The sequence below is a fragment of the Ictidomys tridecemlineatus genome, chromosome 11 (assembly GCF_052094955.1).
Source record: "Ictidomys tridecemlineatus isolate mIctTri1 chromosome 11, mIctTri1.hap1, whole genome shotgun sequence".
NCBI lineage: Eukaryota > Metazoa > Chordata > Mammalia > Rodentia > Sciuridae > Ictidomys > Ictidomys tridecemlineatus.
The window spans coordinates 115,286,557-115,300,674 of record NC_135487.1 but is presented as its reverse complement, the minus strand read 5'-3'; the positions used below and the strand labels follow the sequence as shown (position 1 = coordinate 115,300,674).

Here is a 14,118-nt window from a genome sequence, read left to right as displayed (position 1 = left end):
TTGGTTTTTTTTCTTGAAGAGATCTCCAAAGATGGCTCTTGGAATGAGACTCATTGTCTTTGTCTTCCCAGGCTGCAGTGGCATTGTGAAGCCAGCCCAACACAACGGACCTGAGGGAGTGCCCCACTACGCAGAGGCTGACATAGTGAACCTCCAGGGAGTGACTGGAGGCAACACCTACTCAGTTCCTGCTGTCACCATGGACCTTCTCTCAGGAAAAGATGTGGCTGTGGAAGAGTTTCCCCGGAAACTCTTAACTTTCAAGGAGAAGCTAGGAGAAGGCCAGTTTGGAGAGGTGAGTTGACCCTTTGTGTGAGGCCTCTAGTCCTTGGTGGTTCAAATGAAGTAAGTGCCTAACAATGGTCAGTAGAACAAAGTGTCCCTTCCAGAAGTGAATGCCCAACTGAAAGTTTTCTCTACTTGGCTTTCTTTGAATTGTCCTCTGGATGACTAGTAATTAGGTCAACTTCATCTTAGTCATATAGCTAAGGAGTTCCTAGAAACTCTGATTCCTATACAAGGGTTTGTAAGGCAAATACGTCATTAGACTTCAGATATCCTGAAAAACATTTAATGCTTCCAAAAAATGTTTATAATAGGTTACAAAATGTTTATAATAGAATGGAGCTCATGAGATGTAATCATCTTTTATAAACCATCCAGGAACACCCTGCTGCTGGGTGTTTATTCCACTTTGTTTTTTTTTTTTCCTTTTAAGATGGGAGTTACATATAAAGTAGTCAAAACCAACCTCGCCCCTGCTGTGTGTCCCAGAATTAGCTACTAGGGAATGACTCACCAACTAACATAAGGAGGAGTTTTCTTCTCAACTGTCCTCAGAATGATGTGTGTAATATTAAGTATTTCACTCTCGCAGCAGTCACATAAACCTTCTGAGATACAGAAATGTTTAATTTGTAATAGGAACTCGTCAACAACCCCGAATACCTGGTTTTATAGAAATATGTTATTGGTTTTCAGTTTGGGTCAGATGTTTTCCCCTTGATTAGGTCTGGTGTTGGGGGAGGTAGAGGAGCCCATTTTATCTGCTTATGGTGTTTATATGTACTCATTCTGTCTCCTGAGTTGAAAAACCACACTCATTATAATGTTATTAAAACTCAGGAATAATTTGCAATGCTAAATCCCATACTAAGGTATTATTTTAGAAAATTGACTTATATTTTGTAGGTTCCAGTAACTAAACTTTCTCAAATCCAAGTTCAAGCATTTAAATTGAAACATTTTTTTTATTCTTTTTTTTTAACTTGTTCTTTTTAGCTATACGTGGCAGAAGAATGTATTTTCCATTTTAGAGTGGAGCTATGTTATAATGAAATTTTATGTTATAGATTCATGTATTCCCTTACTGAATGTATATTTGTTTTAGAAGACAGTAACATATCCTATTAGCTGGGTACTTTACCATTATTTTTACTTTTATCATTTGAATCAAAGATATGTTATATATACCTTCTTATCATTCTTTTGATTACTTTGCCTGAGTGGTAAGAGTTAGTTTATCTCCAGGAAATGCCCAGCAAGAGTACTGAGACATCTTCAGGAGAAATGATGATGCTGAGACTAGATGACTTTTGTCTAGGTTCATCTTTGTGAAGTGGAGGGAATGGAAAAATTCAAAGACAAAGATTTTGCCCTAGATGTCAGTGCCAACCAGCCTGTCCTGGTGGCTGTGAAAATGCTCCGAGCAGATGCCAACAAGAATGCCAGGTCTGTGGTCTGCATTTTGAATTTTCCTTTATTTATTTCATCTTTCTGACCAGGAATATTTCTGGAAACATCTGAGAATCTTTTTTTTTTTTTTCATTTGAGATGGAGAGTTTGGTAAATACCCTTGTTTCCATTATTATGCCTTATTTTTCTAATACAGTCAAAGTCCTCATCTTCTCCATCTTTCTCAAACATAAATGTACATTTCCATTATATTTGTCACATTGACTTCTTAACTCCCTTTGTACAGCACCATACTTCCCAATACACGAAAGTCTAGTGGGGTACTTCTTTAGTCATTACACAGACTTCTGAATTCATTACATCCTACCACACTTCACAATCAAACACATCTTTCTTGCTAAGCTTTTTACATTCTCCTGTTTTTGCATCTCTATTTACTTTTATCATCCTTTCTTTCTCTTTTATGCTCCTTTTCTTCTATGTCCAGCAACCCCACAAATGAGAAGTTGCCTCTAGTTGGAAAAGTATCCATGGACCTTAAAGCAAAAGGATCCACAATCCTTTAGCAGTTTTTCAAACTGCTAATAATCTCTTGGATCCTTTACTTCATAAATTGCTGTTTCCAGTCATACTCCATTGTCTGAGAGCCTTTCCATTACAGTAATGGTGAGTTAATTCTCACACAGAGAGGCATGCTGATTGAAAGCTTGTTTGTGTGTTCCAGAAAAATCTGCACATCTGGTTAACATATGCATTTGGGTTGCCTTGATTCTTATCACTGATATTCATAGTGTGGTAAAGTTTGTTATTCCTATTTCATTAAGTCTTGAAATTAACAGGGTGTGGAATCAAAACGAGAGAAAGGCGAGAGATGGAACAGAGTACTTTTAACTGAGAATTTCAGTCTTAAGGATATTAGTGTGAATGAAAAGTGACATGTTCTCTGGTTCCCATGGAGAGATGGAGTATTCTTCATATTAATCTTAGCACATGAGTGGAAAAAATGGCAAGGAGAGAAACAAAAACATAGAATATGATAAAGTCCTTATCATTGTTTTATTTGGTGAGGTTTACCGTGCTGCACTGTGCCCAGCGTACTGACCAGTGATGAATGGTCTAGACTCTGGGCCCTTCTAGGCCATGGATACCTCTGATTTAAGATTAAAGGGGAAAATGAAGAAGGAAGATCTCGGATTAGGACTATATTGTTTCCAAGGGTTAATACTGACATAGTACGGCTTTCAGAAGAGAATTCCTATGCAACCCATAGGAGACTCCAATACTTTTAAGAATGTGGGCCAGTGGCTTCACCAAAGCAAATGTTGCTACTTTATATAACTCAAGAATGACTGTCATTATGTACTCAGAGAATTATTAGTCTCGACTAGGTGAGTACTTCTTTTGACGTGACCCCACTTTACCACCATAGCCTTTAAAGAACATGCTACCAAATGTGTGTTGTGACTGACTGTAGGAATAGACTGCATTAAGAAAAATCAGTAAGAGAAAATAAAAAAATTATGAGATAAACCAGAAGGTGGTTATCCACTTTATAAAAACTTTCTTGACTTTATTAATAGTGTGAATCTGTGGCTTTTTGAAAAGGCAAATGATTTCCAGTGAAAAGTTTTATTTTTCAGAGTAGTTTTTTATGCAGCATATATTTGATTTAGTAAATATTGACCACTTTCTGCACGACAGACATTTTGTTAAATACTAGGAATGCGATTTTTATGTGAATAAATCCTAAATCTTATTCTTAAAACCATTATAATTGAATAGTGATGTTCCAGGAGATACGGAGAATGAAACAGTTCATAGTGCCAATTTCTCTGTCCTTTCAAAGATTTCCCAAAGACAAATGAGCCTTGGTGTAATAAATAGAAATAGACTTTGATGTGCATACTTCCCCTCTTCATTCTGATCCTGGCAATCTCTGAGTTTATCTGTGTCTGTATCCTCCAAAGGAATGATTTTCTTAAGGAGATAAAGATCATGTCCCGGCTCAAGGATGCAAACATCATCCGTCTCTTAGCTGTGTGTATCACTGATGACCCTCTTTGCATGATCACGGAATACATGGAGAATGGAGACCTCAATCAGTTTCTATCCCGCCATGAGCCTGCCAATTCTTGTTCCAGCAATGTACCCACTGTCAGGTAAATAAGTCAGGTCTTCTATCTCTTCCCTGTGGTCATGAGAGTCACTTGGAGTTTTAAAACAGACAGCAATAAGCCTTAAAGTTTATCATTTTTCTGGCATGGTGAGTGACTATTCTGCAGGGAATAAAAAAGCAGCTGACCCTTAGGAAGAAAGCAAAAGGGATTCTTTAAGAATAGTGAAAGAATGTTAAGGTTTAAATGCTTGGTTTGTTGATATCAACTTTAGAATGAGTACCTTTCCTAACTTCCTGTATCCATACTTTCTCTTCTCTTGTATTTTCCTCAGTTATGTCAACCTGAAGTTTATGGCTACCCAGATTGCCTCTGGCATGAAGTACCTTTCCTCTCTGAATTTTGTCCACCGAGATCTGGCTACACGAAACTGTTTAGTGGGTAAGAACTACACCATCAAGATAGCTGACTTTGGAATGAGCAGAAACTTATACAGTGGTGACTACTACCGGATCCAGGGTCGAGCAGTGCTCCCTATCCGCTGGATGTCTTGGGAGAGCATCTTGCTGGTGAGTTCCTGGCATTTGTAAGCCTTACCCTAGGAGGGGACAAATCAAAGAGAGCAGGAGTCAAGCTCCGTAGACCTCCATATTTTCTCTGATTGGAGATGATCTTTCTTGTGTACCAATTATTATTATTATTATTATTCAATACTTACCTATTAATTGAAAAAAAGTAATATACTTTAGGAAAGAAAGTTAAACAGTATGATGTGGGATTCAGTATCATATTTTTTCTACCCTTTCCACATCCTCTTTGGTCTTAGGGTTTTAAAAATCTTATTATGTAAAGAAATGTTAATCACATAAAAAAATTTTCTTCTATGTTAACTTCATAATCATGTTGCTCATTAGATTTTGCCCTAGATGTCAGTGCCAACAATCCTGTCTAATCACTATATTTTTATGGTCTTTACCATTTACTTTTTAAGTTTATCATTATTTGTTTTCTATCTTTTATTTAATTCCTGGTATTCTCCATCATGAATGAATGACTTTTTCTAATGTCTTTCTTGGAGATGTTATATGACCATGCATACCTAAGAGTTTCCATTGCTGGTTTTATAAACATTTCACTGATTAAAAGGATTAATAGGCTATGTACTTTTACTTGCTACAATACTGTGTACATATAATTTTATCTTTTGTAGTACTGCAGAGAAAAGTCACTTTGGTTTTATTTGTAGCTAATTTGCTTATTTACAGCTCATCCTTTTACAGGATTCAAAAATTAAATTTGAAATGAGAAAATATATAATTATCTCCTTCCCCTCATCAGTTAATACTTTAGTATATTTCCTTTGAGAATTTTTTCATATGCCTTAATTTCTTTATGTTATTTCTGTGCAAAGTGTATATTATGTAATTGAAATGATGCCAACTCATACAATTCTATATATTTTTAATGTCTAATATCATTACATATTGTTTAAAGCATGGATTTAGTGACTGAATCATTTCTATTGTAGGGATATGTTCTGTGATTTAATAATATCTTTATAATTTGATGTCTAAGTTCTTTTCAACTTCTTGCTATTAAGAATGATGCTGTAATATATACAGCTTTTCAAAAATCTTTATAATTTTTCATCTCTATATGTGAATCTTTATATTTTACCTAATTCTAAGGTAAGTAGTAATTGCTCTTTCTATGTTGTTAAAAAAATATTTAAGACTGAGGTAGAGAGACCCTGGCTCAAATTTCAATTTCTCCAATATTTTATGTTCTTATTAACCATGGTAATTTGGCAAACCCTCTTCTTTCATTTTTCTGATCTAAATATATCATCTACTGTGCTGTGTGGTTGTATTTATTGAATAAAAAGGGTCCGAGTATTTATTACATGCTAATTACATGTGAATCTTAGTGCCATCACTTGATAGTCTCTTTTTTAATACTATGACTATCACTGAAGTGGGAAGAAAGAGTGCTGGATTCACTCAGGGACTTAACTCCAGACACTTCAACCAGATTCCTCTATCTTTGACTTTCCCAGGGACCTTTTTCCAAGGTACCCTAGAGCCTAAAAGTTGAATCTCTGACATTCAGTTTATGATGAATGCTTTGTGGCTGTGTTCCTTTCAGCTCCTGGTTCTCATCTGTAAGAAAAGCAGATCTAAGTTGAGATCATGAAGATGAGAGAATGGCTTGCCTTGTGACAACTTCACATTGTTATTTCTAGAACCTCTGTGCAGATCTTGGCAGTTTCAGTATTCTTTGCCCTGGGTTGAGGAAAGGAAATTAACTCCAGATTATGAAAATATAACCTGCTCTTGTTTTGCATGGGTTATTCTGAGTTTTCCTTTTTTGACTTCAATAGGGCAAATTCACTACAGCAAGTGATGTGTGGGCATTTGGGGTGACTCTGTGGGAGACGTTCACCTTTTGCCAAGAGCAGCCGTATTCTCAGCTGTCAGATGAACAGGTTATTGAAAATACTGGAGAGTTCTTCCGAGACCAGGGGAGGCAGGTAAGAGTATTTAGGGATGAACAGATGAAGACTTGGGTGCTTTTTTTTGGTTGATTCAGTTTTTTGATATTCCTATGAGTGGATATTTAAAGCTTGCTAGAAGCTAGATATCCTTTAGATATTTTTTAGGAGGGGGTTCTAAATTATCTTGATTATGAGACATTTCTCCTATAGATTTTATTTTATTTATTTTTTATAAATAAAAATATAGTGGACTTTTTAAAAAGTCCACTATTTTTACCTTCATCAGTGCTAGTGGTGCACAAAATATACATTTTTGACTATCAATGCTCATGGACTAAAAGTCCGTATTTGACTAAAGCCAGGCCAAAGCCAAATAGCATCATTACAAGCTGAGTAAACTCATCTACAAACATCCAAATGTAAATTTTTGATGAAAATTTTCTAAACTAATAGATTAAGCATAATTTATTTGATTTTTATTTTATTACATTTTACTATTTAATTACTATTGGATTTCTTATTTAAATTTCAGTATTTAAATTTTAAAAGTTTAAAAACATTTTTTTTATTTGACATGACAGGACAGTGTATTTTGACATATTATACATACATGGAATATAACTTATTTTAATAAGGATATCATTCTTGTGGTTGTACATGATGTAGAGTTTAAAGTTTGATAGAGTATAGAAACACCCATTTCAGTTATCAAGTTCAAGAAAGTGGGCAAGGGGGATGTCTAAACTATGATGCAACCAGTCTTCATTTTGTTTCCTGATCTTAATATTTCTTTTTCTCTCTCTTCTTTAAATTTTTTGTTTCCAAAGATTTACCTCCCTCAACCAGCCATTTGCCCTGACTCTGTGTATAAGCTGATGCTCAGCTGTTGGAGAAGAGATACAAAGCACCGTCCATCATTTCAAGAAATCCACCTTTTGCTCCTTCAACAAGGGGATGAGTGATGCCGTCAATGCGTAACAGCATTCCAATGGCCCAGGTTCTTCCCACAAGACCTACCACTCAACCATACCTAAGCCACTCCATCAGGACATTTTACGGAACTGAGAGACACAGGCCTTTTGCTTTGTTGTCTCTCTCTGTCCCTCACCTACCCCATGCCACTCCTTCACTCCCTACCACTGTCTCATATATACTTTTTTTTTTTTTTTACATTAAAGCACTACAAAAGAAAAAAAAAAAATCTAGGGCAGATAAAATCTAGTAAAAGAAATCTTGATATACCAAAGAGTTAGATAACAAAAGCTACAAAATTTAGATAATTTATAAAGGTTAAATATGCTTATGTTTATAAATGTGCAGATCCTATAATATTTTTCCATGTCACCTTTTATAAAGTGTCTTCAGAAAGAGAAAAAAAAATTGAAGAATACTAAGGTCTTGGGAAACATGAGATTAGACTTAGGGGAAGCATGTAGTAGCCATGGAGAATCTGAAGACTTGATATTTAACAACTTACCACAGATGGTTTTCTGATTTGGCTTCTGAACATGTACCATTTTCTGATTTCCCTCTCCTATCAAAGTGAATAATGTATTCTGGAAAAGTCCTAGTTTTTTGGAATGGGTATTTTCTTCATTCGTGGGCAGGGGTCATGGTTGAAATGCATTTATAAAGTAACAGGGGATATGGAGAGGAAAGAATGTCTGCTGCAAGGCTAAATGTAAGAGAACAGTTATTTTTTTTTAAAAGTACATCCTGCATGGAAGGATTCTTGAATGGATAACAGATGTAAGAAAGGAGTTCTATGAAGGACAGATAACAAGTATCCTATTCAATATTCACTTGTGAGGGTCCTCTTCTTTGTCTTGTTAAGAAATTTTTATGTGTGTGTTTTAGTGGGTATTTGATTTTTTAATTAGTAAAGGCTGGTGTCTTAATAGCTTGATGATAGACCCTTTGTTTCACCTTGTACAAGTTTCTATTAATGGTTAACATCGCTGGATGTATGAACTGGAGACTGAATTTCTCAGGCATAAATACCTAAAGGACATGTATAACAGAGTAGATCTGTTCTGAGTGTCCCCAAAAGGTTGACCCAGAACAATGAGGAGATGTTAAAAGGAAACTGAAATCTATTCTTTTTAGGGAAAATACATCCAGTCAGGACATACAAGAATCAATGGGCTGCCTCCAGAGATGGAGAGTCCTCTGTCTTTTGCAGAGGATCATATATAGGCTAAAGAACTCTGCAAGAAGATGAAGGTTTCCAAATAGAGGAAAGATAGCTATATTAGACAATATTTAATGATTTTCTAACCCCAAGAATCATCGATTCCAGAGAGGCATAGGATGGCCATTCAGTGCTACTGCTTAGTGTTCATCTTGTTAACAAGATAGTATGAGGCTCTGATTCTCAGAATTCATGGAAGTGGATACCTGTTGAGTAGGAATCTCCTTAGAGAAGATTCTGAGCTTTCGACACATGATAAATTTCCAGATTCATTGGGAAAACTAGAAAAGGGGACCCTTAATTCCCATTGAGAAAAAAATTAGAGAAGATTACAAAACTAACTTCCTAAGGTGGCAAGAAATAGTCTTGATCCCCTGGATCTGCTTCTCTTGCTTCCATAGTCTGCCTTTTTATAGTCTCTTAGAAACGTCAATGTTTCTCCATTTAGCTTTCAAAATTGTTCCAGGCCCTGCATGAACATAAATCTAAGTCCCCAACATTCATTTTGCAGGTCATCTTCTGACTATAGCAAATACCTTTTCCCCCTGGTTGTTCTAAGCCTGGACTTCAGTCTCTTCCATGACTAACTTTGGTTTAAGAGTCGGGAGAATGTTTGACCATCTTTTGCTTTAAGCCAAGTGTGCCATCTTGTTTCTCTGAATTTTGTTTTCTTATCTGTAAAGTGAGTAAACTGAATTAGATGGCATTGAAGTGCTTATTGAATACTGTTTTTCTATAACTGATGTGGATTCAGTAATCCGGTCATCTCTTGTTCTGGAAAATGTGGTTGGTAGAAGGGATCTTGGGAGAAGTTACTGTAATAGTAGTAACAATGGCACCTGCATCTGTATAGTGCCTTAGCATTACCATTTCTATAATATTTATTTCATTTTATATGTACAGGGCTAGACATGTTTTCCTATGAGACCTACCACCCTCTGATCTCAAGGAAAGTGTTAACTTCCTTAGAAATAAAAGGATGTGACATCAGAACCTACAGTCTACTTATCCATATGCCTCTGGTAGGACTACCTCCAGACCATTTCCCCTTCCATAGCCTAACATCTTTCTGCTTAGGACTTTTTAGGATTCTGCCTCAATTCACTGTATTTCATGATCCCATACTTAAAAATATTTAAAATGTTATTAAAGTATATGAATTTTCCTGACCTTGAGTCATGGAAGTAATCTGTTTTAGGTGGCAGCCAAATATGTATTATCATGTACAAGTATCCTTTTCTGGATGAAGAATTCTCCATCTTTTGGCACTGAGAAATTGCACTATAGACATAGGTTTAACTTCTAACCTAACTCGTACCTGTAGAGTTCAGCAGCACAAAAGTGACCCAACAGAGTAAATGGTAAAGACTTAGTATGTAGACTTAGTATGTTATATTAAAAAGGTGTTCAAATCTAAATTAGAGGAATGAAGCTAGGAAAAGAAATAGGGAAAATGATAAGAAAGTATAGGACCTTCTTCTCTTTGCTATAAGTTATCCTCTTCATGATGCATGTAAGCTATTTTGTGTCAAGGTTGTGTTTTTAGATAGTCAAGATTTTAATTTATACTTGTGCTGGTTAACGTGTTGATAGCTAGGTCAAAATCTTGATGTGCTGTCCAGACACATATATGATTAGTTCGCAAGTGTTTACTGGAGTGAAAAGAAGTATCCAGGGAGAGTAAGCTGTGGAAAGATCACTTGTAAGTGTTGAAGAATATATAGCAAAGAGGGAAGTATGCAAGTGGGACAAAAAATGAATGCATGAATGTGCATATGACTGGGCAGGGAGGCTGAGGAGGGGTTAGGAAAGAGAGTGGCGATAGTAGAGAGGCAATAAAAAGAGGCAATGAGAGTGCATGAGAGCCATGGATAGGGGCTAGTCAAACAAGGTAGAAACAGGGGTAACGGGAGCTGATGGAATGTGCTCTGAAGCAAGGAAGCAAAAATTTAGAAAGAGACCTGAGAAAGGATAGGAAAAGTGACTTGAGGTAGGGATGGTAAAGAGGAAATACTGGGTGATAGAGATTATAAAATATTTATTAAAAATGAAAAGACAGGTGCAGTAATGGAAACAGGATTGTTGTTTTTATTGTTTAAAGGTATGTAGGGATGTCCTCCACAGATCTAAAAACACATAACTATGAGGGAATGATCCTCTAATTTCAGAGTCAGGGGGTGAGGGAGGCAGTTTAAGCCCCTGTGTGTTCTAGAGTACTTCAAGGGCTGGTGAGAGGTCAACTCTCTGCCTGAACTGGATTTGACTTTCCAAGGGTTATTTTAGACATGAAGACCTAGATACGGGGAGCTAATGGTAGTTCCTGAAACTTTGCATTCCCTCCTCTTGCCTTTGTTAATGAAATCCATCTTCAAGGATGTCCATCATTGCTGTGCCCAGAATGGCAACAGACAACTGGAAAAAATAGGCATAAATTAGGTAAAACTTAATCTCATCTGGTGTCCTCCACACAATGAGTTATGTGCCACGTTAGAAACATGCATGTTTCTAGTTCCATCCAGTCTTCCCACAAGAAAGCCATGATGTGGGGCTAGGCCATGTGTTTTGAGTAAAGTAGAATAGAGTGTCTAAAGGAGGCAAAAGGAAGATGTTGCAAAGAAATATAATAAAACATCAGCATCTGTTCTCAAAACTAAAAAAAAAAAATGAAAAGGATGACAGTGTATAGCTATTATGTTTTTGATCCTAAGTTGAATTCATAAACCCTGATCTTGCCATCTTAGTCTTCTCTTGTCTGTCGTATTTTTATTCTTTGTTAGTGCATGTGGTAGGTCACTAATATTTCTGGAAGATGCAGATCCTGATCTACTCTGAGAAATACTTCTGAACTGAAATTTCACATTTGTATAGAAACAGATAAATGTCTTCATCTGCTCCAATTAGATACATTGCGTGGTGGCAGAAGACTAATGAGTAATTGTTTAGTTGCTGTCTCCTTTTTGAAAACTTTTTATTTTGAAATAACTTAAGACTCTCAAGAAGTTAAAAAAAAGTGTAGAAATGTTCTTACCCTAGATCTAGTTTTCCCTAATTGATAAAATTTACATAGCCCATTTCAACCACAGAAACCATAGTCCCTTTTGAACCATTTTCAAAATCAGAAAATTGACATTGGTGTAATACTGCTAACTAAACTACAGATTTTATTTGGATTTCACCACTTTTATACATATATTCCTTTAGGTACTGAATTCTTTTGAGTTTTGTGAGTGCCATTTTTTAAGCTGCCCTATTGAAGGGTCACAAGACTATAACAATGTGTGTCTTATAAAATTCCTAGCACATAAGTGAACACTTGATAAATATTTTCCAAATGTTGTTTTTTGAATGAATAAAAGTTGGGGACAAAAACCCTGTCATCTAGTATAACTAGGGTGACGTTAGTGAGATTGCTTTGTTGTAACAGAAATTTTATTTTCAAATAAGAGGACATAGTGCTCATTCTTGTACCAGGTAAAATACATTCTCCATCTGCACACTTGGAAATAGCGAAATTGATCTATGGAAATGCTTCATTCTTTGAGGTAATTAGACAGCAGTGCAAGGTAGTTCTCAACACTGTACCAGATTAAAAGCAAGGACCAAACTCTGGCTCCAAACCTAGTTTCTCCTGTAGACACTTTGTCAACATCTTTACAGGTGAAGGGATTTGCCTCCCAAGCTAGCCTGTGCATGTTAAGGAAGAATTTGAAAATAATAACAACAACAAAAACACACCAAAAACTTACGGCAGAGTATGTTAGGATGAGGTACTCATTTGCACTGTAAAATTGTTTTTTCAAGGAAAGGTTTGGAAGTAACTGAAAGTTGGGAAAATTATTGCATACACACCAAGAATCTGTAAACTAGCCTAACAGTTCTTTACTGTTCATGATATCCTATTTTTTCCCCCTGTTGTCTGGTAATTTTTTTTGGAGGACTGAGTTTCTGCAGCAATGATGAGGAAACATCTGGGCATTATTCCATAGGCTTTGGAGGATAATGTGTCTCATCAAGGGGTAAACATCAAATGGATTTAATTTTTGCTTAAAACTATTATAGTCATTCCAAAATAGAATAAGTAAAAATTCTCTGTATTAGAAAAAGAAACATGATACCATTTGTATATTTTCTTTTCTTTATTTATTCTCTGTCTGTCAGATGATAAATTGTAAATAACAATGATTAAAGAGTTATGATACTAATGAATCCTTATTTCTGTGTAAACATCACCTGAGATTTCTTACATCAGTTTTGGAGAAGTAATGGGACATGGGGACAGAGATAGGGAAGTTATACAGTATAGTATGGCTGTCTCTTGCTGAGGTTGTCTGACAGGGTTATTTAGATAGGCTTCTAACACCTTAGTTGAATGTTTATTGGAAGAAAAACATTCTAGTCTCTGACATATCCAAATATACCAGAGTCTGTGATTTTATATCCTCAAATTAATTATCCAGTTCTGAGGAAACCAGTCTAGAGTTTATTGGGGACCTTTCTTGTTATTGTTACAGAGTTATCTATACAAATCCCTGCTAAATCCAAATATGGTCTGTCTTAGATTGTACACAATGCACAAACCAACAAAATTATACACAATCAGAATATAGATTCAGTTTTCATGTTAGATATTAGTGTGAAATCAGTCAACATAATACATTATTTTTAGCCTGAAGAATAAAAATAAATTTATATTTTCAATTATCTAAGTAACATGAACACATTTCTTTCAATAGTGGTCATGGTAGATAAGGATATATATATATAGATAGATAGATAGATATAGTTGCTACATTTACTATTCAAATAATAGGAACCGAGATTTGTCAGTGATAGATGGAATCATTGTGTGCCTGGTTTCCAGGAAAACAGAATGAGCTCTGCACAACGAAAACCTATTCATCTTGAGATTATAAAAACATACCTTCCCAAACTCATCTACTTAGTAAAAAATATGTTCCAATATTTATTGAGCTGTGTTTTATGTGTCATAACATTTTTAAAATACAAAATTAAATGACATTTATTAAAAATGGTTTTATTCTAGTAGGTTAGCCCATCTTTCAAAGCTCACAGCACCCTGAAAAAAGCAGATTATACTAAAAAAAAAAAAAAAAGGAAAAAGAGACCAAAGTTACTTCATTCAGTTAAATGGAAGTCATAAGGGATGAGACCCCGATGCCCTTGCTCTGCAGTCAAATGGCCTTCACATAATTCACACTTCATCCTACACTATCATCGCAAGATTGTGGTGATGCTGAACCTCTGGAGTCTGTACCCTCTACTTTCTGTGTAGAAATTAATTTTCTTTGGGATGGCCACACATCTCTCTTTCCTCTCTTACTCCTTTCACATGTGCCTGCTGAGCTCCAGGACATTTTAAAAGTGTTTGATTTATATTCTCAAGATTGGGGTTAATATCACTCTGATACATTTAGAAAATATTGATGAACTGTGGTCTCTTCAGAGCAATTGAAAGTGAGATAACAATGAAAGTTGAGTCCCACCTCAATAATGAAAAATTTTTATCTAGGAATCTAATGTTCAAATAATCAGATTCGCTTTTTAAAATCTAATTTTATTGGCATAAGATAAATGATTACTCTCAGTGGTATTATTAATCAAAA

General features: G+C 35.6%; 1 protein-coding gene across 7 annotated transcripts in view; it reads left to right on the top strand.

Moving 5' to 3' along the window:
* Nucleotides 1-12,696, top strand: part of Ddr2 (discoidin domain receptor tyrosine kinase 2) — a 147,127-nt gene extending 134,431 nt beyond the window's left edge. For all 7 annotated transcript variants that reach the window (XM_005340954.4, XM_078027129.1, XM_040287327.2 and 4 more), the window contains 6 exons: nt 72-295; nt 1,604-1,731; nt 3,663-3,854; nt 4,144-4,378; nt 6,190-6,339; nt 7,131-12,696. In XM_005340954.4, coding sequence (XP_005341011.2) covers nt 72-295; nt 1,604-1,731; nt 3,663-3,854; nt 4,144-4,378; nt 6,190-6,339; nt 7,131-7,265 — 1,064 coding nt within the window. In that variant the 3' untranslated portion in view covers nt 7,266-12,696. The remainder of the gene's footprint in view (nt 1-71; nt 296-1,603; nt 1,732-3,662; nt 3,855-4,143; nt 4,379-6,189; nt 6,340-7,130) is intronic.
* Nucleotides 12,697-14,118: the final 1,422 nt, after the last annotated feature.